Raw genomic sequence first — 26,030 nt, forward strand, 5'->3', positions numbered from 1 at the left:
AAAGCTGGGTCAAGTGAGATAAGCCAGAGACTCAATCAGTGCAAAAGCCAGAAGGGGTGTGTCTCCCTCTCTCTCGCTCTCTCCAGAAGGGCTGGTGGGGTGTGCGAAGCCTAGTTGCTGGCTGCTAGCTCCAAGGCAAAGACCCCAGGAAGGAAGTCTTCTGCTCAGCTGTCTCCAAGAACAGGTATCAACGCAGAACTTCAGGACCACAAATTCAAACGGAGGACCACTAGAGCTACCAAAGACCACAGACTGTGCATTATTTTTATTTGTTCTGGACTCTAATCCAACCCAAATCTATTCCTCATCACTCTGTAATCTATTTATGTGTGTATAATTCGTGTGTGTGTGTGTCTGTGTGTGTGTGTGTGTCTGTGTGTGTGTGTGGAAGTGTAGCATAATTTTATTATTTTATTTAGATTGGGTTTAGATTTTTAAGTATAATAAACTCACCTCTTTCTTGTTTAAACTCAAGAAGACCTGTCCGATTGGTTCTTTTATGATCGCAACCAAGGTAAAAGGTAAAACGCTCACTGAAGTGCTAAGTACATCCACTGTTTAAAAAGGGATAAACCCTGTTGTGGTCAAATAAGAGGATTACAAGACGGGAGCCTTGTGACCCCTCTCCTCACCTGATTGTAACAAGGTTAATCGGCAAGATAAGGGCTCATCGAGTTGGGGGTAATATATTAGCATGGATAGAGGATTGGTTAACAGACAGGAAGCAAAGAGTGAGTATAAACAGAGCATTTTCAAATTGGCAGGCAGTGAATAGCAGAGTGCTGTAAGGATCAGTTCTGGGACCTCAGCTACTTACAATTTATATTAATGACTTAGATGAAGAGACAGAGAGTAATGTATCTATGTTCACTGATGGTGCTAAGCTTGGTGGGAATACAAGCTGTGAGGAGGACACAAAGAGGCTGCAAAGAGATATAGGCAGATTAAGTGAGTGGGCAACAGGATGGCAGATGGAGTATAATGTAGTGAAGTTATTCACTTTGGTCATAAGAATAGAAAAGCAGAATATTTTTTGAAACATGTGATACTTGTAAGTGTTGATGTTCAAAGGGGCATAGGGTGTGCTTGTACAAGGAATGCAGAAAGTTAGCATGCAGGTACAGCAAGCAATTAGGAAGGCAAATGGCATTTGGCCTTTATTGCAAGGGGATTGGAGCACAGAAATAAGGAAGTACTGGTACAATTGTACAGGCATTGGTGAGACCACATCTGGAGTACTGTGTGTAGTTTTGGTCTCCACATTTACGAAAGGATATACTTGTATTGGAGGTGGTACAGCAAGGGTTCACTAAATTGATCCCTGGAATGAGGAGGTTGTCCTGTGATGAGAGGCTGAGTAAATAGGGCCTATATTGTCTGGAATTTAAAAGAATGAGAGGCAATCTCATTGAAACATGCAACATTTAGAAGGGGCTGGATAGGGTAGATACTGAGAGATTGTTTCCACTGGTCGGGGAATCTAAAGTACGGGGGCACAGTCTCAGAATAAGGGACCAATCATTTAGGACTGAGATGAGGAGAAATTAGTTCACTCAAAGGTTTGTGAATCTTTGGAATTCTGTACCCCAGAGGGTTATGGATGCTCCATCGTTGAATACATTTGAGGCTGTGAGAGTGATTTTTGGTCTCTGAAGGAATCAAGGGATATGGTGAACGGATGGGAAAGTAGAGTTGAAGCCTAAGATCAGCTATTGAATGGTGGAGCAGGCTCAATGGGTCAGATGGTCTACTCCTGCTCCTATTTCTTGTGTTCTTGTGTAGTAGGTTTTTCCCTCTTGTTGGTCCCCCTCACCATCCGCCACAGGCTCAGTCTGGCTGATATGTCCTTTAGGACTCAGTCAGATTGGTCAGTAGTGGTACCGAGCCACTCTTGGTGATGAACATTGAAGTCCCCCATCCAGAGTATATTCTGGTATTCAACATGGAGGAGTACTGATTCATCAGGTGAGGGAGGGCGGTGGGTGGTAATCAGCAGGTTTCCGTGCTCATATTTGACTTGATGCCACGAGACTTCATTGGGTCTGGAGTCCATGTTGAGGACTCCCAGGGCAACTCTCCCACAGATGTAAACCACTGTGCTGCCACCTCTGATGGGTCTGTCCTGCCGGTGGGACAAGACATACCCGGATATGGTGATGGTGGTATCTGGGCATTAGATGTAGGGTGTGTTTCCATCAGGCTGTTGCCTGTTGTGGGACAGCTCTCCCAATTTTGGCACAAGCCCCAAGATGTTAGTAAGGAGGACTTTGCTGGGTGGATAGGGCATGGGTTTGCCATTGTTGTCTCCGGTGCCTAGGTTGATGTCAGGTGTTCAGTTCATTTTTATTCCTTTTCATCTTTTGTGTAGCGGTTTTATACAACTGAGTGGCTTGCTAGTGCATTTCAGAGGGCAGTTAAGAGTTATCCACATTGCTGTGGGTCTGGAGTCACATGTAGGCCAGACCAGGTAAGGACAGCAGATTTCCTTCCCTAAAGAACATTAGTGAACCAGATGGGTTTTTAATGGCAAACAATGGCAGTTTCATGGTCACCATTACTGAGAATGGCTTTCAATACCAGATTTTTATTAATTGATTTTTTTTTTAATTCCACAGCTGCAGTGGTGGGATTTGAACCTGTGTCCCCAGGGCATTAGCCTGGGTCTCTGAATTACTAGTCCAGTGACATTACCACTATCCCACTGTCTCACCCTAAAGTTCAATGTGGGAATGTGAGAGGTCACGCATTTTGGATCGCAAAGCCAAATCAAATATTTTCTTCATGGTGAGAGACGAGGGAATGTAGAGAAGTAAAGCAGTTCAGGAATGCAAGTAGATCATTTAGTAGTTAGGTACAAAAAGTAATCAAAGGCCAATAGAATCTTGGCCTTTATCTCAAGGGGGCTGAAACACAAAGGGGAGGATGTGATGCTTCCGAGAACGAGTCACTGAAGTGGCGACAGGTTCACACCAGGTCCAACCGGGAATAAATCACTCGACTTTTCTGTTTGACTGTGCAGCTGCCCAGAGCTACACAAATTCATATTTAATACCCTTAACAAATATGGAATCCTCAGAGTCAGGCTAATTATGGTGAATTTTCACTTATCATTTTCTGCAGGACTGTTGGTTCACTTATCATTTCACTATCACTAGAAAAAATATTCAGACCTCAGCCCGGTGTGTCAAAATAAACAAGAGTTAATTTAAATAATTATTTATTCAATTATTTTGTGTACAAAGTTGCAAAGAAAAATCTGACACCCATGGAACCGTACAGTCAAAACCTTCAGAAGAGTCAGGAAAAAGAGAACAATCAGGAACTAAAAAGTACATCAAGTACAAGTAAGGTCTGGGAACAATCTTAAATTGTTTCCACAATGTTTTCATAATGATTACATGTATTACAAATTTGTGCCAATGTTGTTCACCAGAGTAGATAATACAATGACAGAGGGGCTTATGAGCAGATGATAAATTCTAAGAAGTATTTGATACAGTATTGGTTCTGATTTGATAGTAGTTATGGCTGCTTAGGCATATAAGGGTAGAATTTGGTTTGGGTCCATTTCCACTCCAACTGTGTGCCCAAACCAAGAGGATCAATGGAAATTGGTCCTTGGGCTTCAGGGATGTGCTCAGCATGAGTTGTCACTGCTAGCCACGGCACTGCAGACAGCTTGCCCGAGCCAAGAGCCTCATCGGCAGCAGCCTCAGGTTAAGTCCCAACAGGAGAGGCGAGTGCGACTCTGTGGAATCGGGGAAAGCACTCCCGGCTTCACAGGAACAGCATCTTTTAAAAATAGTAATAATTTTTAAAATTACCTATCCAAGGGGGCCACTGAAGAATCCAGAGCAGGACAGGTCGCCTCCTGCCCCGCTTATCCATGGGCCTGTCAGCAGGTGTTCATTAAACCCCTAGTTATTGTATTCTGCACAAGCATTTGTCCCACTGCTGAATTCACGTGCCAAGGTTGCCCTCGCCTTTCTGGCCTGGTGTTAGGACCCCCATTGGCTTGCAAAAATTGAGCCCAGTGATACAGATAACTTGATCTCAAGCCTCTGTTGTTGCTATCTTTAACTGAAAAGCAGTCTGGATTGACACTCCCTCTGACTTAACCTCCGTCTTTAGACGAGGTATATTTGTCTCTTTTCATATGTTACTGATATTGGACAATTTTAGCAACTGGGTGAATCCATAGCCTATAATTCCATAGCACACCACATTGGAGCACTCAAGCACACTGTACACCCTATTGACATTCCACCAGAACACCTTCAGAGCTCGTTTATGAACTAGATTATGACTGGCTGTTGCATCATCAGTAATTGGCATAAATATAAATCAAACACACAATGACTTGAAATTATAAAAATATTATTTTCTCAATGGCAACTTAAAAAAAATCTTTCAATATCAATTGAAGTTCTAGTCAGTAATCTTAGACACTTTTTTATTAGACAGTACAATAGCAATACAAGGATAGCGAGTGAAAAAACCCATACCCAACCTGTAGCAAAATATATACTATGGGTGCCTGCAAGATTCAAATCTAAGATACAGTAAACCTAGCCAGGCCTAGGCAAACTAGTTTGATGTATAAAGAATGTACATGTTTAAATGTTTAGAAAAGGCACATCTTTTCAGCTAGACATTTCTTTAATTCATTCTGAGGATGTTGGCACTACCTTGGAGGCCAACATTTATTGCCCATTCAGTTTCCCCAAGATGGTGGTGGGTCTTTTTAGGCAGTTTGATACAACTGAGTGGCTTGCTTTGTCATTTCAGAGGGCAATTAACAGGCAACTGCTTTGGTGGGGAGTCACATATGTACCAGACTGAGTAAGGATGGTAGTTTTCCTTCCCTTAAGGACACTGGTGAACCAGGTGGGTTTTTATGATAACCTTACGGCTTCATGGTCACTTTTACTGCCAGACTTATTAGGCAAATTCAAATTCACAAACTGACACGTGGGGCAGGATTTTGGGTTTTGTGTGGGGACCCCGATGCTGGAGTCAAATGGGGGTCACAACCCCACACTGTGTGGGGAACAGGCAGTGGTTTTCTCTGAATCGGCCAATTAGTGGCCAGAGGGTGCATACGCTGTCCAATTAAGGACAGCGGACAGACTCTTGAAGCTGGAGGTTGAATAGGAGGCCCACCAGCTCGGGAGGACTAGCAGCCTGCAATTAAGGTAACAGGGAGAGGCGCCCTCTATCCAAATTTTTAAACTGTTAAATAAAAAAATGTCCTCAGCAGCTGGGCCACCATTGTGGAGGGGTTGTGGCCAGGCAGGTGGAGGGCCTCAAAGCCAGCCTGGAGCACTGGCCCCTTGGTCTGCCACCAAGAGGTTGCCTCCAGGCAGCTGGTCTAGTCCCAGATGCCTCAGGGGGCCCAGATGCTGACTGGAAAATTCCAGTTGGCCTCTGACAATAGGCCTTAATTGGTTAGCGGCACTTCCAGGCGGCTAGCCCTGCTGACCCCATCCCATCACTGAGAAAATGGCCCAGGGACGGGATGGTTCCAGCAAAATGGCATGTCAGCCAGCGGCATAAAGTTTCTTGCCCGCCCACCTCAGTAACTGCCCCCATCGGGGTAAAAATCCTACCCAATGTTCTTTATGATTATTAATCCAGGCTACTAGATAACCAGTCCAGTAATATAAGTTCCGAAGAAGGGTCACTGACCTGAAACGTTAACTCTGCTTCTCTTTTCACAGATGCTGCCAGACCTGCTGAGTGGTTCCAGCATTTCTTGTTTTTATTCCAGTAATATAACCACTACACCCTACTGTAGCTGCCTGTGAAGACACCCTGATTTAAATACTGCTGGTACCCGCACAATAGTTAACATTGGATTGGTTCAGCTGCGGATTTTCTCAGAGCTTGTCTAACAGTAAATAAAATGTACTAATCAGTATCGCATTATTGAAGTAGAGTAACAATATCATATTAGAAGTTATAATACATAAATATGTTACCTCAGTAATAGAGAACTATCAAGCCTTTTCATTTTATTCTTTTTAGCAGCTGATTTAACATGACAATGACACATAACATGGTGCTAATGCATGCTATGCTTCTGTTATTGCTTAACTAGCCCTTTGCAGAACAAAGCAGAGGCTGACCCATCCCATAGGGTGTACAGAACTATCAGCTCACAATGTTTACAGAGCTACAGGGTTGCTGTAAACCCGAAGCACACTTTGTGTGCAATTTAGTTGTCTGCATGGCATTTATTACATACATGCTCTTGTTTCCATAGGAACACATGTATTTTGACAAGTCTAACTCTCGTCATTTTAAGTAATTTTCCATTAGAGAAATACATTAATCAGCGATAATCACTGAAAGCAAAGAGAGGGAGCAGGAACATTAATCCATCATCCAAACCATTAGGAAAAGAGGTGACAGTGCTTTAGTTGTTGTAGAAAATCGCGCATCATTCATATTCCTCATACCGCACTCTTCCATCACTGCATCTTTCATACTAACAAAACATACAGCACTGGGGATGTTAACTGAATAAAATAAATTAGTAATGAAGTATTTTTTTTTTAAATACTTTTTTTCTTAATGCTACAATCACAATGATGAAATCTTCAATGACCCCTGACACCTCCCCCCTCTTGGACAGACTCCTCCAATGCTATCACACTGCAGCAGGTAGCTGACTCCACTTGTTCTTTACAACTCTTTGTAAGACCAGCAGGCACAGGGGTACCTTGGTGCTTTTAAAAAAACAATCAGCCATATTCTGATCCAGGAGGCCCCCTGATTATGTTGAAGTATCCTGCTAAAGCACCCAGGTCAATATAGAGAGAGCGGTTCCTTTTTCCTACAGTTGATTCTTCAGTGCTGCACACAGAAGTGTCTGGAATTAAAATAAGAGTAAGTTAGGGAAGTTAAGCTTCCTCCACTCTAAACTTCCTAAAAACACCAACTGTGTTACAGGAAAGGAAACAATAAATATGTTGCTTCATCATTTGTGTCTCAACTTTCAACATTTCAGCTCGAGAGTTTTTGCAATCTTTCTGTCCAGTAATACTCTGTTGCAGTTTATTACATTTATGGTTAATGAATGGAGGGAGGTGCAAGCACCCATTAGTGTCAGGTTCTCCTTCCAGCCACCAATTGCAGATGTGAGCTGAACCAAGTGGCCTGAAGTTCCAGGGCCTGTGCTCTGTAGGGAGAAGCACCAGCATTATGGGTCAAAATTTAGTCCAACACCCACAACCTTGTCTGATTGTTGACATTCACTGTGACTTGGAGAGCTCAGTGCTGTGCAGGCAGCTGGTGCAGGACAGGTTTGGTAACATTACTTTTCAGCTCTGCCCTCAAGGATCATGATGAGATTATATTTACCAATGTAACAGTGGATGGGATTGTTTTCCTAATCTCCTATCTATGTAGATGATATGTGCTGGATGCTTCCATCTGCTACATTTAATTTTATTTTTGCTTTTCCTACATTATAAAGTCTCATTTCTTTCTCAAAGGACTGATTTATTTTACAGTATCATTAAAGGAATATCAGCACCATATCTTTGTTTTTGTAAACATACAATGAAATAATCACATATAAAAGCACCACACTATCACCTGCATGTAATGTAAAGTAACCTGTGCTCCTCCAAAACAATGCCTTCATTTCCTCTTTCTGGTTAAATACAGTTTACTTCTGAATTTCTGGCAGATGCTTTAGTTTCACGAGTATCATAGAGTCATAGAGTTATACAACACAGAAACAGGCCCTTCGGCCCATCGTGTCTGTGCTGGCCATCAAGTACCTAACTATTCTAATCCCATTTTCCAGCACTTGGTCCGTAGCCTTGTATGCTATGGCATTTCAAGTGCTCAACTATATACTTCCTCTATGGAGGAAGATTCCTTCTGTGAGTGCGCTGTATGTAGTCAGATTGTAAACATTTTCTTTACAACTACACACAGCACATAAAATAAATGCTGACTCCCATCTGTTTTGGGCACATTTGTAATTTTTAGTTTTTTTAAAAAATAGCTAGATTGATAATATAGCACATGCAAAGTGTCCGGGATGAGGAGAGATGCACAAGTGCAGCACCAGTGATTTATACTGACTTGTGTGTTTGCTATAGAATGAGATGGACAAGCTTCAGGTTTGGATCACTGACTGTTTTTTGTTATCAGACATTTCCAATATTGGATCCAGTTTATATACTTTCTTCCATTGCATTACATAGAAATAACATGGAAACCAGTCTGTGTTGACATTGATCCTCCACACGAGCTGTAATCCGAATCCTATGTGACGGCCATGTTCCCATATGCTTGCATTCTCCTTTTCAACAACCACCTATTTAATCTATTTGTAAATGAAGACGTGGTTTCTGCTTCAATTACTAACTCTGATGGTATAGTCCAGAGCTTTTCAACAACTCTGTGTAAAATAGTTCCTCTTACTCTCTATCCTAAATTTCTTACATTTAATCGTATATCAATGTCCCTTCAATCACCGGAAACCGTCTGTCTCTGTCCCATCCCAGCATAATTTTAAACACCTTTATCAAATCATGCTGTAATCTCCTCTGTTCTAACATAAACAGCTCCAATTTTTAAAGTCTTTCTTTGTATTTGATTTCCTCCTGCCAGACAGAATCCTAATGAATTTGTGCTGTACCCACTTCACCCACAGTGTGAAGCTCAGAACTGCACACAGTACTCCAACTGTGGTCTTACTGAGATTTTTAATAGATTCATTCGCCATTCTATCTTGACTTTTATATTCTATACATCTTTTAATAAAACCCAGTATTCCATTTGATTTTGTAAGTACCTCAGAGTTGTCTTTTTCCCCTCCAAATTAACAGTTGAACGTGGTTGCCATTATCTCCAACAGGATAGGATGCAAGGATGGAAAGTAAATTCCTCTCCAAATCCATGCCTCCAACAAAACAACATGGAGTCATATTGTAAACAGCCATATGTCATCCAACACTCTCAGACCATTGTACACTCTAAACAATAACCACATTGAAGCAGAAAATCTGAACGTGGGGTTGTAACTGGTAGCAAATGCACCAGGGGCCATACAGTTTAGAAAGATCTTACATTCAATCAGCAATTTTAGGAAAGGAAGGGAGAATTTGGAGCCATTAAGAATAAAATATTCCCGACCTACAACTAGAAGTTGAGGATAGGTCTGGGCTGCAAACTGCTGTCGGCCAGATCCTATACTGGAATGAGAGGCTTTAGCCATCCAGGTCACAGTGATCATCAGTACGAGTACAAATTCCTTTTATGCTATTTGGAACAATCTGGTTAAAGCCTTCAGATTGTTTGCTATTTAAGCAAGGTAATTAACCTTTTAATTTTTACTCAAATATGTTATTTATTACATAAACAGGGGAAATTCTTTCCCTTGGGGTTGAATCTAGCCATTGTCATCATGATATTCTTCCTTCTCTATAGATTCTCTACCTCTATTAGTGTGTCTAATAAGCCAGCTCAGTAATATAAATTATAATTGTATCCTGGATTTGAATTGAGACAGTCTATATGGTGTGCTTGGCTTCAAGATTTTTTTTCTTTCGTAACTCTCATCTTTTCTCCCCACCTCAAATTGATTCCTCTCCACTCCTGAAGGCACTAACTCCTGGTGGGCACAGTTACTCACATCCTATTCACCCTCTGTACTGCACTCCAGTGGCCATTCCTTTTGTGAGCACATAATCCAGGATAGCACTCCAGCTCAGCACCGAGTGAGCTCTGCACTGTTGGAGGTGCTGTCCTTAAACTGGGAGGTTAAATTGAGGCCTTGTCTGTTTTCTCAGGTGGACCCCCTGACATTATTCAAAGTACAGTAGGGGAGTTCACCCCAGTGTCCTGACCAATATTTATCTCTCAATCAGCACCAGATTACCTGGTCATTGTCATTGCTGCTTGCGGGAAATCTGCAGAACTTGTCTGCCGCATTTCCTACATTACAACAGCAACTACACTTCAACAAAGTACTTCACTGTCTGAAAAGGACTTTGACACCACTTGAGGTCATAAAAGCTGTTTTCTAAATGCTTGAATGTTTGTTTGCTCATGTGAACACTGGCAGGCTAATCAACTGTGGTGGTGTGGGGAGAGAGGGGGAAAATCACAGGTAAACCGCACTCTGTCCTCAGTCAATGACCACAGCTGCAACTTCTTGCAGGATCAGAAGTGGAAACATTAGGATCATTTTCCAACCTCCCCAATTTAAGGGTGCTGAGATTAGCTACAGCAGCCAGACCCACCAAAAGGAAGGATTCAGCCTTTTGCTGGCGGAATATCATTAGAAATCATTGAGGGCAATTTTAACTTAACCTGCCTGTCGAGAAACCGACGGGATTGGGTGTAATGCTGGTTTCATAGCCGATTTGACTCTCCACTTTAGTCAACAGAGAGTACTATTGGGCAGGGTGCAAAACGTTGCTCCACCTGATCCCATGGGTCTCCCACCTGGCGAGTTGAATTAAAATTACCCACGTTATTTGTTTCAAAATAACATTTTTCCCCTACAACTGGAAGAAAACGGAAGGACGCACCACAAATTTGTTCAGGTAACTCCAGCTCTTTTCTCCTGAAGATACGATTTATTTCAAAGAGAGCCGAGTCAAGGCTCTGGCAGCGTGGCTGATCTTCAGGCGGGGGACTCAACGCTGCGTGCTTCAACAGTTCTCCTGCGCACCACCTTTGTTTTGGATTTCTCTCCAACGTGGCTTCTATAAACTGCCTCATGGCAGGGCTACAGTCCTCCGCAATGTCTTCTAATGGTGGAGCCTGCTTGTGGATCTGCAGGAAAAGTAACAGAATTTACAGGAAAAAAGCTCATTCAATTTCCAAACCAGAAAAGAAAATAAGACTGTCATAAAGTAAAGCAAGAAGTAATGTTGCTGATATTTTTTATATTTGCAGGAGCACATGTTCTTTTATTTTTCTCACCAATTTTCTCCCCTCCCCTCCCCTCCCCTTCAGGGACTTGTATCTGTGGAGCCAACACAGCTTCTAGTCCCTTACCCATGTCTGCACTTTATTGGAAGGCAGGGGTTGAGTTTGATCCTGTTCTTGACTGATGTCCACATGTGCACTCTCAGGAGGAGCCACGAGGTTGGGGATCGGAGGCCGGAAATCTGGCCAACGTTCCCCTCCCTAACTCAGAGCAAAAAGGCCTATTGTTAATTTCCATACCCCTACCGTGACTGAGACAATCAAACCAAAAAAATGGGGTACACACCAGGCATTTTCCTGCTCTGCATGATTCAGGTACTCAATGGCCATTAACAGAGATTTTGCAGCACATATAAGCATTTATTCCTTTTAATTATTTCTTCCACTTTCATTTTGTCCCCTTTCTCTGGGTTCTCTAGAGCTAGTTACCAATGTCTAACTGAGACAGCAGTCAAGCAGCTAGTAGGCCTCTTCCAATATTTCTCTTCAACCGACTGACAGGAGATGCATTTTGTCTGATATCCTATCCTTGCCCAAGTTTCTGTTCTGCTCTTTGGGGAACTGCTTAGCAAAGTGGCCTGGCTGACAGCTGCCAGGAATTAAATTCCAAAACTTCATGAGTGTTGCACACGCAGACAGCATGAGACAGCCTAATTTTTCCTCAAATTTCTCCTCTCTTTTCCTGACTGGTGCTGGACTTTGAATGCAGGAGCACCAGCTGCCCTCTGGCATTTTAATAAGGTGGCCATTCTTTATTCGTAAGCCAAAACAGTGAATTCTAGCATAAAATTTGAATTTGGATGGCATCAAAGCTGAGCATGATCCCATTATCACTCATGCACTCTTTTGAACAGTGGTCAATAAATAGAGATCAGCTTTGGGAAATCTGAATGACTTTTCTCACTAAGCAAGGGTCACTAAAACCAAATGCAAAACCCCGACCAGGAGATTAGTTAACCTGGTCAAATCTGAGAGCATACTAGCCTACAAGGCTGGGTGTTTCATATGCTAACTGGGGAAGAACTAAAATATGGTTTGTTGCAAAAAATAAAATTCCAGAGTTGTAGATATGAACTAAGCTTGCTGCAGTTCAGTCTTGTCATCACAAGTGCAAGTACCCTTTTAACAATATGATCATTGTTAATTACTACCAATCAACTTCTCTGGCATGGAAAATGAATAATTAACAATGTGGAGATTCATTCCTTTAGGTGTTAATTGTTGTTGGAGATTTTGTAAATGGCAAATTTATATTTTCCAAATGTTTAGTTTTGCTTTCTGTATTCTTTTTCTAATTTTTCCTTTCCTTTCTTTACTTCTCTTTCTGTATCTTATTTGATACTAAATTTACCTATTTTAATTCATCCTGCTCCTCACTCCTTCCACTATTCATTTCTCAGTCCTTCAATCTGATTGGTTAAGGAGATACACAGTTGCTTGCCCTGGTCATAGGGATGCCTTGTTTCCCTCACTGCACCGTTATCAGCTTGCACTTTTTACAACTTGATGGACAAAAATGTTTGCGCTAAAGGGTGCAGGGACAAGTCTAATTAACATCACATACTGTTAGATACCCTGTTACAGCAAAATCTGGTCCGTTAGTAGTATTACAACTATTAATTCCAGTCTTGAATAATCCATGCTTCTACAAATGATGAGCAAACTGACTTCCTAGATGATACAGAAGACGAGAGGACAAATCTTCTTGCCAATAAAATTGCTTTACTTAATTGAAAAGAAAATCACTTAAGCCGATACTTTCTTGGGGCCTTAAAACTGGGGAACTCTTACATTTCTTAGTCTTCTCTTCATTGCATTATCTACCCCTTAGATGACAATGTCTAATCACTACTACTTAATTTATTTAATTTGTGTGCTTTTTCAACCTTGGCAGTGTTCTACATTATATGCCTTGGCCCCTCATCCAGGTTTCTCAATTTAAAATAGGGAACCATTGTTTTACAACAATGCATGCCAAACAATTTCCTTGACGTACACCTTTGTCTCATGTAGGGTCTCTTACTCAACATTGCATTTCTTTGATCAAACAGTTGTTTAACTTTGATGTGATCCCTATTTTTTATTTAGATTTGTTGTATGGTAACTTACAATGTACAGATATGATGGGTAAGCTGACCTAGGATACCTCTTCACCCAGGGTGGATTCCCAGTCTGCATGTGGATTATGGTAGAACCAAGACTGTAGATATCTGACTTTGTTGAATGGCCTCTGCAGGTAATGACTTCTGGACTCATATAGAACTAAAACAAAATATAAATCTATAGTTAATTCATGGCTTACAATCATTCTCACAAAGCTTTTACATCTAGCAATAACAAAACTTCCAAGTATAGTAATGGGAAAGCCAGCTGCACACATAAGTGCTTTAAGTGTAAAACCATTACCAGTCCATCTTATTTCTTGGCTATCATCCTTTATTTACTGAAAAACTGAGATTTAAAGACATGTTAATCTTTTTTAAAAACAACAGATAAATAGTTGTTTGGTAGCACAGAACTTGAGTACTGCTGAAAACAGAGACAATTTGTCGAAGCTTTTTGTCTTGCATTCATCAGGACAATTCGCAAGAATACCAATGTAAGGGAAAGCAAAAAATGTATACTATATGAGAAGAGAGTGCTGATTGGCTGGCAGGTGGACTCTGATTGGTAGAGGCGTTACCACGGAGAATGCACCAGTTTATGGTGACTTACAGTTAACTGGTGCATTCTCCATGGCAATGCCTCTACCAATCAAAGTCCATTTTACAACCATTCAGCACTTTCTTCTCATATAGTATAAATTTGTTGCTTTACCTTACATTGGTATTCTTGCGAATTGTCCTGATGAGTGCAAGATGAAAAGCTTTGACAAAATGTCTGTTTTCAGCAACAACAGATAACATAAGGTTTATGACATTCGTTATCTGACTACTGAATGTACAATCCTAAAAGATGACAACCTACACCAAACACTGTTGTCTTCCACCACAATAACTCAAGTACATCAAAAATGATTATTGAGTGAATTCACTGCAGAAACTGCAGTCTAACTATTTCTAAGGTACTGCGCACATTTTGTTACCAATGTTCTGTGAACTAATACATGGAAACTGGGTACAATAGGGCAATGGTTATGTTACTGGACCAGTAATCCAGAGACCTGGACTAATAATTCAGAGAGCAATCCCAAAATGGCAGTTTGAGAGTTTGAATTCAGTTTTTTAAAAAAGAGCTGGTAAAAGAAGCAGTTGGATTGTTGTAAAAACCCAACTGGTTCACAAATATCCTTTAGGGAAGGAAACCTGCCGCCCTTACCCAGTCTGACTTTAGGTGGCTCCAGTCCCACACCAACTTGGTTGACACTTAACTACCCTCTGAATTGACCCAGCAAACCACTCGGTTGTCTCAAACTGAGGGCAACTAGGGATGGACAATAAATGCCAGCAATGCCCAAGAATTAATAATAAAAAAAACATAAACACCAATACTCAGTTTTGTGACAAGTATAATCTTTGCATTCACATCACATCTTATCATGCTTTTTATTCCTATCAGAATGCCTATGCTCTCTCTACATAAATCTTCAGCAATTCACATCCACTGGGCTTCCAGCCTGAAATAACTACTTTGCTGCTGACAGTAGACAGAGGTTTGCATCAGGCACCTGATGTAGCTTTGTGCAAATCTCCCGCGTCACAACTAGTTTCACATCCACCATCTAAAGTGATACGCGCACAAATGAAAGAGAATTAAATAGCTCTGTACCATTTATACAAGATAAGCTAGAATAAAGCAAACATAAATTTACAAGAAATGAGACTGTCCAGCAAGACTGTGAGTAGAACTTGATATGAACCTAGTGTGACCGACCATCTACAAAGGCACATGAACATTATCATGCTTATCACCTATACTACGAATTCTCCTGGAAGAAATGTACTTGTATACAGAACAAAAGTTACTTATTGCGGCTTTTTAAAATCCAGATTAATGGTAAAAGCTGTTTTGCTGGACCCATATTTATTCCATTTAAAGGGAAATCACCTTCATGAAACACTGCTTTTCAAACTTGTTAGCTCTCTCTGGAGCACACAATGAAATGGCACTTAAGAGTAGAAGTCATTATTTTGTCGCTTGTGTACAACGACATGATGACAAAATCGCAACAACAAAAAGTCTATCAAAATCATGGAGCATGCCCCTTTAAACTTGTACAGGAACTTACAGAAATAAATAAATTCCTTCGCACATCTTTTACATGATAATGCATTCTTTACTTGGAAGAAATGTTGTTAGCTTATTTATCAAGGGAAAAAACTATTGGCAGAAATCCATGGACAGCCTATGAAATTATTTCATTGTCTTTTTATGTTTCGAAATAAGCTTGATGAATTGAGTCAACCTTATTTTCAATATTTATTGTAAAGCTTCTCAAGACTCTGGTGCAACTATAAACTGCTATTAATTAAACTCATTCCTACCCGTGAAGCTCACTTTGTATCAACATTTTACTCTGAATATTTTTCCCCAAGTTCCACCCCTCCTTTCCTAAAGTAATACTACAGCACAGTTTCTTAGGACGCTGACAGTCTTGAGTAATCCTAGAGTAATGTCCACTGCTACCCTCAGCAGTCACTGGACAGTGATCAGAAGCAGAAACTGTGGCAGATATTTTGGCCTCCCTACCCCAGGGATATTGAAGGTATTAATCGCAAATGCCTCCTGCCAAGATCAGCTAATTCGACAGACCAGGAATGAGCCCGGAACATTCCTGGTCTCTGTGGCTCAGTTCCAGAATGGGTGGAGCCTTTAATGACTCAGTCATCAGGAATTTTTAGTTTGTATTTATGAATTATTTAGGATGGTTTGACTCCTCTCCTTTTTGAGTCTACCCACAGCAGGCACACTTGTTGGCTGTTCCCTACCGACAGGGTTTGCATGCTTTAGTGCATCTCCCAACGTCACAGTTTAATCGGCCGCTAGGAAACCTCAAAAAGCATCTCAAGGCTTCAATTTCTCCTCACTCCCTGTAACGAAACACTGGTTCCCTAAGCTTCCTCTGCCTTGTCTCCAATAGCACACCTTAAATTAGGAACTCATAATTCTTTTTCTTTTCTTTTGGACCTCCTTATCTCGAGAGACAATGGATACGCGCCTGGAGGTGGTCAGTGGTTTGTGAAGCAGCGCCTGGAGTGGCTATAAAGGCCAATTCTAGAGTGACAGGCTCTTCCACAGGTGCTGCAGAGAAATTTGTTTGTCGGGGCTGTTGCACAGTTGGCTCTCCCCTTGCGCCTCTGTCTTTTTTCCTGCCAACTACTAAGTCTCTTCGACTCGCCACATTTTAGCCCTGTCTTTATGGCTGCCCGCCATATGCAGCAGCTCAAAGTCACAAACCTATGCACTGCATAATGTGTCACCATGTCCCCTCAAAGGGGTTCCATTTCTCTGGCTTTCTATAAATCTGTACAATTGCTCTGGTTTTACTCTGGAATACACAGCTTGAAATATCTGTATGAACAAAGTCGAGTTTGCTAAAAATTGTGTGAAAAGATCTTTTGGTGCGCATGAGTTTGAAGAATAAGGGGGCATTTTTGTTCAAAATAGCTCAGATGCATTCTGCTACTATTCATTACACCATCTTCTTCAGTGTTGCGCACCTATGTTATAGACTCCTTGAAAAACTTCTGTCAATCAGCAAGCGACGCCCATTCAAAACCTGAAATGGATATCTCCCCAAAAGTGGAATAGATCCTTCAACAAAGATTGAGAGAATCTGTCACAAAATATTGAATGGACATGTACAATAATACAGAAACCAAAGGCACATGTATTCCAAACCATTAAACAAGCGACACCAAATTTATTTTTAAATCAAAGACTAGTTGAGGAAGTGAAACCTCAGTTCTGAATACATGCAAAACGGCAGATTTCAATACTCCTACAGTTTCTCCACAGTTAAGATGATGCACTAGAAACGCCAATGCAACTTCATAATCAAAGTCCGCACAGAACCAGGGAAACGTGCTAACTGGGGAAAGTCATTTGGATAGTTTGCCAAGGTAATTGTGAATGATTTGCGACGTCCCAGAAATACATATAGAGAGCACTGCAAAACTAAAAGCATCCAGTTTGAAAGGGCTAAGAGATTAACATTATCTTTTAAAAATGTGGTCCTCTACAACTCAAGTGTTAGCAACAGAATAACCATTCTCACCTCTGTTCCTCGAATATCTCTGGGAATGTAGATTTCTTCAGTCATCTGAACAGAGAGACCAAAGTCTACCAGCACTGCCTTGGTTGACATGAGAACTATGTTGCTGGCTGTGAGGACATGAACAAATGAGACAACAACATTCCAACATTCGTTTTGCTGGACAAACTTATTTAACAGATTTGCTGTTATACATGAATCATAGAAAGGGAAAAAAAACTTACGCTTAATGTCATGATGTATGACATTTTTGGAATGCAGAAAGTCAAGTGCTTTGAGAACGTGTTTGGTCAACCATATTATTTCAAATTCCTTCATGGGTCCACAGCTTTCCAATTTTTCCAAGATGGAGCCACCCTCTCCTGCCTCCATGAAGAGGTGTATAGTCTCATTCCACAGCAAGGCGCCATATAACTCTGCAATGTTCTCATGGCGGAACTGTGCTTGTATTTGTATGTCAGCAGGCTTGAAATATTGCACTGGAATCTTAGATTTAAAACAAAATGCATTGTGTGACTTAAAAAATAGGGTTTGCACATATATATTATCAGTTGTGGCTCAGTTGGTAGTAGTCTTGCCTGAGTCACAAGATTCTGGATTCAAGTCCCACTGCAGAGCTTCAGCACAAAAATCAAGGCTGACACTTTAGTGCAGTACTGAGGGAGTCCTGCACTGTCAGAGGTGCTATCTTTCAGATGAGATGTTAAACCGAGGCCCATCTGCTTACTCAGGTGGATGTAAAAGATTCAATGGCACTATTTCGAAGAGCAGGGGAGTTATCCCTGGTGTCCTAGCCAATATCAGCATCACAACAAAAAAAAATTACCTGAACATTACCACATTTGCTGTTTGTGGGAGTTTGCTGTGTGCATACTAGCTGCTATGTTTCCTACATTACAACAGCAACTACACTTCAAAAAGTACTTCATTGGCTGTAATGTGCTTTGAGCTGCCTGGTAGGTATGAAAGATGCTATATAAATGCAAGTCTTTTTAATATTTTAATTATATAATATATTAAAGGAAGGAGTACATTTATTTCCCTGATTTTCTTGCTTCCTTTCCTGATGACAATGATGCAAACTAGAATATTGTGTGTCACCAAAATGGCCATTATTGATATGAGAATATGGACTATGAGCATCAGCAGGCTATTTTACATTGAGAGAAAGCCTGATACAGACCTCAGCTGACATATACAAACCTGCACACTTTCCAGAAATACTATTAGATACCAAACAGAAGTGGGCATCCTGGCTAGCCTTTCCCATCTTCAGCCCAGCAATACTGAGGCTAACAGTACCAACTGGCAAAAGGAGCAACAGTGACTTTTTACGCAGCAAGTGGTTAGGATCTGGAATGCACTGCCTGAGAGTGTGGAGCAGACTTATTCAATCGAGGCCCTCAAAAGAGAATTGGATAATTATCGGAACAGAAATTATTTGCAGGGCTATGGGGAAAAGGCGGATAGTGGGGCTTGGTGAGCTGCTCCCTTGTAGAAAGCGAGCACCAGAAACAGCAAGCTGAATGGTCTCTTTGTTTTTGCTTGTTTCATGGGATGTGGATGTCGCTGGCAGGGCCAGCTTCTGTTGCCCATCACTAATTGCCCATGAGAAGATGGTGGTAAGCAGCCTTCTTGAATCGCTGCAATCCATCTGGTGCAGGTACACCCACAGATCTGTTAGGAAGGAAGTTCCAGGATTTTTATCCAGTCACAGTGAAGGAATATACTTACAAGTCAGGATTGTGTGTGGCTTGGAGAGGATATTGCAAGTGGTGGTGTTCCTCAATTCTGCTGCACTTGTTCTTCAAGGCGGAAGAGGTTGCAGGTTTGGAAGGTGCTGTCGAAGGAACCTTGGTGAGTTGCTGCAATGCATCTTGTAGATGGGAAACACTGCTGCCACTGTGTGCTGGTGGTGAAGGGAGTGAATGTTGAAAAGTGCTGGATGGGGTGCTAATCAAGTGGGCTGCTTTGTCCTGGATGGTATTGAGCTTCCTGAGTGTTACTGGAGTTGCACCCATCCAGGCAAGTGGAGAGTATTCCATCACACTCCTGACTTGTGCCTTGTAGATGGTGGTCAGGCTTTGGGAAGATTACTCGCCACAGAATTCCCTGCCTCTGACCTGCTCTTGAAGTCACAATATTTATGTGGCTGGTCCAGTTCAGTCTCTGGTCAATAGTAAATCCTAGGATGTTGATAGTGGGGGATTCGGCAATGTTAATGCCGTTGAATGTCAAGCAGTGATGGCTAGATTCTCTCTTGTTTGAGATGGACATTGCCTGATACTTATGTGGTGCAAATGTTACTTGCCACTTATCAGCCCAAGCCTGGATGTTGTCGAGGTCTTGCTGCATATGGACACAGATCGCTTCAGTATCTGAGGAGTTGCGAATGGTACTGAACATCACACAATCATCAGCGAACATCCCCACTTCTGACCTTATGATCAAGGGAAGGTCATTGATGAAGCAGCTGAAGTTAGTTGGGCCTAGGTCACTGACTGAGGAACTCCTGCAGCAGTGTCCTGGGGCAGAAATTATTAGCCTCCAATAACTACAAACATCTTCCTTTGTGGCAGGTACGTCTCCAATCAGTGGAATCCCCCTGATTCCCATTGACTTCAATTTGGCTAGGGCTACTTGATTCCACATACGGTCAAAGGCTGACTTGATATCAAGGGCAATTACTCTCAACTCACCTCGAGTTCAACTCAGTTGTCCATGTTTGGTCCAAGGCTGCAATGAGGTCTGGAGCCGTGTGGCCCTCGTGGAACCCAGACTGAGCATCAGTGAGGATATTGTTGCCGTTTGAGTAGCACAAGATAGCACTGCTGATGACACCTTCTATCATTTTGCTGATGATCGAGAGGAGGCTGAGGGGGCAGTAATTGGCTGGAATGGATTTCTCCTACTTTTTGTGGACAAGACATACCAGGTCAATTTTACATATTGTTGGGTAGATGCCAGTGTTGTAGCTGTACTGGAACAGCTTGGCTAGGGGTGTGGCAAGTTCAGCAGCACAAGTCTTCAGTACTACAGCCGGGATGTTGTCAGGGCCCATAGCCTTCGCAATATCCAGTGTCTTCAGCCATTTCTTGATATCACATGGAGTGAATTGAATTGTCTGAAGACTGGCATCTGTGATGTTGGGGACCTCAGCAGGAGGCCAAAATGGATCATCCACTCGGCACTTCTGGCTGAAGATGGTTACAAATGCTTCAGCCTTTTCTTTTGCACTGATGTGCTGGGCTCCCCCATCATTGAGGATGGGGATATTTGTGGAGCCTCCTCGTCTGATTAGTTGTTTAATTGTCCAGCACCATTCACGACTGGGTGTGGCAGGACTGCAGAGCTTCGATCTGATCCGTTCGTAGTGGGATCGCGTAACTCTGTCTATTGCATGCTGCCTCCGCTGTTTGGCATGCACGTAGCCCTGTGTTGTAGCTTCACCAAGCTGACACCTCAGCTAGACTTTAAGAAGCCCTCGACGTTGAGATCCGTGGCGGGGGGGGGGGGGGGGGGGCGGCCTGAAGATGGCTCCAGATGAGGCCTTCCACGGATCTCATGCCAGCGGGGCCCCGGTCCAATCCTCCTGGTGGTGGTGAGGTTCCATGGCGGCCCCCCCACCCCTGGGCGACAGGACCACAATTTACATATTCAAATTAATACATTTATTAAATTAACATGTACTTACCTGAGATCTTGAGGGCCTGCCACAATCTTCGGCGTGGCGGCTGGCACTTCTGTGCCTTCAGATCCCCGTCCAGGGAAACGAGGCGTGACACAGGTGGGGAAGAGGTCGGAAGTAAGTTTGTTAGTGCTGGGGGTGGGGTGGGGGGGAACGGAGTCAAATAAGCGTATTGGGTGTAGGGGATGGTGGGAAGGGTTGAACCTTAAACTTTGTGCAGTTTGGGGGTGGGGGAAGGTCAGATGTAAAAAGTAAGTGTTTTGGCAGTGAAAAGGGCAAATAGTTATCATAATTTCATAATTGTTATTGGGGGGTGTTGGGAAAGGATCAAAAGAAATAATTTTATTTAATTTTGGTGTCTATTTCGTTAAATATTTAAAGATGGCAGAGCTGACTGCCCTTTAAAGATGGCGCCAGCACATGCCACAGTCAGCTGATGCTATTGCCGAGGGTGGACTGCCCACCCCCTCCACGTGATTGGGCGGGGGGGCAGGCCGCCCCAGCTATTTAAATGAGCCTCCGTGCTTAAGATCGTGGCGGCTCTTTGGCGGGCTGCCATTTTTTGAGCTCACCGCCTATCTGCCCCTCATTTTCAAGTATGCCCGATGCTGCTCCTGGCATGCTGTCCTGCACTCTTCACTGAACCAAGATTGATCCCTTGACTTGATGGTAATGGTAGAGTGAGGGATATGCTGGATCATGAGATTACAGATTGTGGTTGAATACAATTCTGTTCTTGCTGATGGTCCACAGTGCCTCATGGATGCCCAGTTTTGAGCTGCCAGATCTGTTCTGAATATATCCTGTTTAGCACGGTCGTAGTGCCACACAACACGATGGAGGGTTGTTTTTACAAGGATTCTGTGGTGGTCACTCCTACCAATACTATCAAGGATAGATGCACCTGCAACAGGTAGATTGGTGAGGACAAGGTCTAGTAGGTTTGGTTCTCTCGCCATCTGCTGCAGGCCCATTCTGGTAGATATGTCCTTTTGGACTCGGCCAGCTCGGTCAGTAGTGCTGCTCCTGAGCCACTCTTGATGATGGACACTGAAGTCTCCCACCCAGAGTACATTCTGTGCCCTTGCCACCCTCAGTGCTTTTTCCAAGTGGTGTTCAACTTGGAGGAGCACTGATTCGTCAGCTGAGGGAGCGCAGTAGGTGGTAATCTGCAGGAGGTTTCCTTGCTCATGTTTGACCTTATGCCATGAGACTTCATGGGGTCCAGAGTCAGCATTGAGCACTCCCAGGTGCTGCTGCCTTTGGTGATTCTGTCCTATCTGTGAGACAGGATGTACCCAGGGATAGTGATGGTGGTGTCTGGGACATTGTCTGTAAGGTATGTTTCCATGTGTATGACTGTCAGGCTGTTGCTGACTAGTCTGCGGGACAGCTCTCTCAATTTTGGCACAAGCCCCCAGATGTTAGTAAGGAGGACTTTGCAGGGTCGACAGGGCTGTGTTTGCCATTGTCGTTTCTGGTGCCTAGGTCGATGCAAGGTGTTCCGTCCAGTTTTATTTCTTTTCAACTTTTGTGTAGTGGTTTTGTACAACTGAATGGCTTGTACGGCCATTTCAGAGGGCAGTTCAGAGTCTACCACATTGCTGTGGGTCTGGAGTCAAATGTAGGTCATTTATTAACCATTCTGTAACCATTCTATAATTCTATTCTATATAATTCTGCTGCTGCATTAGTTAACTCAATACAAATCTGTGGCAAATTCCAGTTCTATTGTTGTCCGCACAGCTCAGTAATGCAGCATACAATGCACTTACCTACTGAGCGGTCTGGGGAACCCCCAACAAATAATTCTGGGAAATTAAGGGTGTGCTAAAGTCACTGTCATAGAGTCATTTATGGCACAAAAGGAGGCTATTTGGCCCATCGAGTCCATGGCAGCTCTCTACAGAGCTATTCAGTCAGTCCCACATCTCCGCTTGATCTCTGTAGCCCTGCAAGTCTATTTCCTTCAAGGGGCCATCCAATTTCCTTTTGAAGTCATTGATTGTCTCTGCTTCACCACCCTTGTGGGCAGCGAGCTCCAGTTCATTACCACCCACTGCGTGAAATAATTCTTCCTTATATTCCCCCTGCATCTCTTTCACAAAACCTTCAACCTGTGTCCCTAGTCCTTGTCCCATTTGCTAATGGCAACAGTTTCTCCTCGTTTAACTTATCTAAGCCTGTCATAATCTTGTACATTTCTATTTAATCTCTCTCAATCTCCTTTGTTTTAAGCAGAACCACCTCAGTTTTTCCAACCTAACCTTGTAACTAAAATCCCCCAGGACCCTGGAACCATTCTGGTAAATCTCCTCTGCACCCTCTCAAGGACCCTCACAATCTTCCTAAAGTGTGGTGACTGGAATTGGATGCAATACTCCAGTTGGGGCCTAAACAGGGCTTTATTAAGTTTCAGCATAACTTCCCTTTTCTTTAAAACATAGGCTGAAAAATACATTTTTCTTTTTCCTCTCATTGCCCCATTTTGCCTTTTCTTTTTTGATAATTTATTTCACATTTCAGCTTTCCCTCAGCCACACACTGAGCTAACGTACAGTCACACAAGTACCCCTTGTTCAAATCCCTGGAGACAAGCGAAAGAGGCCTGAAGTGGTTTCCCTCCTCCTACCCCACCCCACCAAATTTTACCGCCCTTCACATAAGAAAGCCCTTGGCCTTTGCCTTCGCTTCCTCCAACAGCACATCTGAAATGGGAATCCACCACGAGCATTTGTAGCATGAAGTTTCCTCCTGCTGCTCTGTGCTCCAAACACAGCTTTGTAAAAAGACTTCAGTGCTTTTTTACCACCTTTGTTAATTGTAATGTGCAGATGTTTGGAGAATTAATTCAAGACAATTGCAAGTACATTTCCTTTTTAATCACTAACTGATCCGATAAAGGTAATGACATTCTGGTGTTTTAATTAGTTTTATACTTATCTTTAAATTTACAAAAAAACTCCTGGCTGGAAAAAAGAATTATTGCAGTAAAATAAGTGAAACCAGTTGCAGCTTGATTGTGCTTTGTCTCATAGTCCACAGACCAATCAGTTTGCTCAGCAACATAGAAGATATTCAGTTTGTATCATAGGTTTCAGGGATACGCAGTGTTTTTTCACTCAAATCAAATAGGTAACAGGATTACAAGGGCGGATTTCCTGGGTTTGTGCCCAGGTGTATTGGTTGCCTGGCTGCAGCAAATGTCAGAAAATTGAGTCGAACAGAATGCGCATCTTAAAAAAAAAAATTCTGTCCAACTTTCCTTCCATTTAAATAACCTACTTTAACTCAAACACTAGGTAGTCATTGAAATTTTAAAGATTATAAAAGGAAATAACAAAACTGATCTGAGTAAATAGTTAGCTGTGTTGTTGGAGTCAAATACCAGGAGTCTCAAGTTAAAATGAGGAAGTTAGGAGAAAAAAGGGAAGTTATGTGGAGCCATTTCTAGACAAAGAGCTGTCATGCATGTCCTGAGAAGAAGCCATTAAAGTGAACAATATAAATGGGTTTAAGAGGTAGCCAGATGTATTTCTAGACAGACGGGAGATTCGGGGATATGATAGAGTTGAAGACATTGAAATCTATCAAAATGGGATGGGTTTGTTGGGTCAATGGACTTTTCCTATTCCTAAAAATTCTTGTATTTTGTAGTTTTGTATATGTTCAATAAGAAACAGTTGTGTGCTTTGAAAGTTGAAAGCATCTTTCAGTAGTCAAAGGAATTTATTTATTTATAAAACTTTTACATGACTTACCAATTTGCATGCCATTCGCTTTTTTGTCTCTCTGTCCTGTGCAAGGTGGCACTTTCCGAAAGTACCTCGAGGAATGTAACCAGGACCAATGTTCCTATGGGCAAATTTCCATGGAAACAAGAAGACTTCTGAATCGACCTGATAATGTCCATTTCTAATAGCTATATCCTTCTGTAGAATAAAAAGAAAGTGACAACAATCAAAGATCACAATAAAAAAATTAATTCAGTGTTTTCTGCCCCCCCCCCCCCATGTCAATTTGAGGAACACAGGCCAATTGTATGAATGGAAGTTGCACATTTACACATTGATAGCATTTGCGGTGGGTTTAAAAATAGGTTAAAACTAGTTTGAGATGCAAAACATTTTCCATTGGTACTGAAATCTAGGCGGACACTTCGGTGCAGTACCAAGGAAGTGCTGTCTTTCAGATGAGATATGAAACCGATCTGTCCTCTGGAGGATGTTAAAATTCCTCAGCACTATTGATATAAGAGCAGCGGAGTCTTCCCCAGTGTCCTCACCCTAACCAGCATCATTTTTATATTTAAACCCCCCCCCCCCCCCCCTCATTTAATTCATTGCTGTTTGTGTGATCTTACTGCCGTGTTTACAACAGTGATTACACTTCAGCAGTACTTGATTGGCTGTTAAACATCTCGAGACGCCCTGAGGTAGTGAAAGGCGATACATAAAAACAAGTCTTTATCTTTCTAGAATACTCAGTATACTCAAAAATTTTGGATCTACTTTAGTGCAATTTCCATCTTCAGCAGTCCAGCAATGTCATGCAGCTTAAGCCTATTTTTTAACATATGTAAGCCACGCAGGACCAACTACTGTATTAACAATAGTCTCTTGAATGCACACAACACGGTGTTGAAATTACTCACCTTATTTAATATCACTCCAGCCTCTCGGTTTCGGAAGCGTTTGAGGAGCCCGCGGGACGTGTTGGACACCTGATTTGCAAAGTTGAGTAAATCCTCCACTGTGCCATATCTGACAGAGGCGAGGAAGGGCGGCTGCTGCCCGTGCCTGGCCCCATTCTCTGGGACTCCTTCATCCGAGTGCTGCGACAGCAGATTGTCCTGGTACAGTGCGGTGTCGTCCAGGGGGTAGAGCGCCTGTAGGACTTCCATCACGTCGCTCATTTGTTCCAGCAGCAATTCCAACCCGGCGTTATCGATACTTTGAGTGAGCATGTACTCCATTGCCTTCCTCTTTCGATCACAGCGTCTGTCCTGACAAAAGAGAGGGCAGTAGAAACCATCAACACGCCCGCCAGCTCCTCGCCGCAACGGGCACACGGCAGCTGCCGCTTGCTGCTGCCATCCCTGCTCTGACTCTGCTGCCAAGTAAAACTGAGAATGCGGCAGCAGCCAGAGTCCCAGGGTCGGAGGAGGAG

The 26,030-nt window shown here is 42.5% G+C and overlaps 1 protein-coding gene across 1 annotated transcript; it reads right to left on the bottom strand.

Moving 5' to 3' along the window:
* Positions 1-3,229: 3,229 nt before the first annotated feature.
* Positions 3,230-26,030, bottom strand: map3k8 (mitogen-activated protein kinase kinase kinase 8). The gene is made up of 7 exons (XM_068014272.1): positions 25,516-26,030; positions 24,623-24,793; positions 17,398-17,659; positions 17,177-17,283; positions 13,069-13,221; positions 10,557-10,803; positions 3,230-6,874 (listed from the first exon to the last, which is right to left on the bottom strand). The coding sequence occupies exons 1-7, from the start codon at positions 25,834-25,836 to the stop codon at positions 6,747-6,749; spliced, it is 1,389 nt and encodes a 462-aa protein (XP_067870373.1). The 5' UTR covers positions 25,837-26,030; the 3' UTR covers positions 3,230-6,746.

Source organism: Heterodontus francisci, chromosome 2 (genome assembly GCF_036365525.1).
Source record: "Heterodontus francisci isolate sHetFra1 chromosome 2, sHetFra1.hap1, whole genome shotgun sequence".
NCBI lineage: Eukaryota > Metazoa > Chordata > Chondrichthyes > Heterodontiformes > Heterodontidae > Heterodontus > Heterodontus francisci.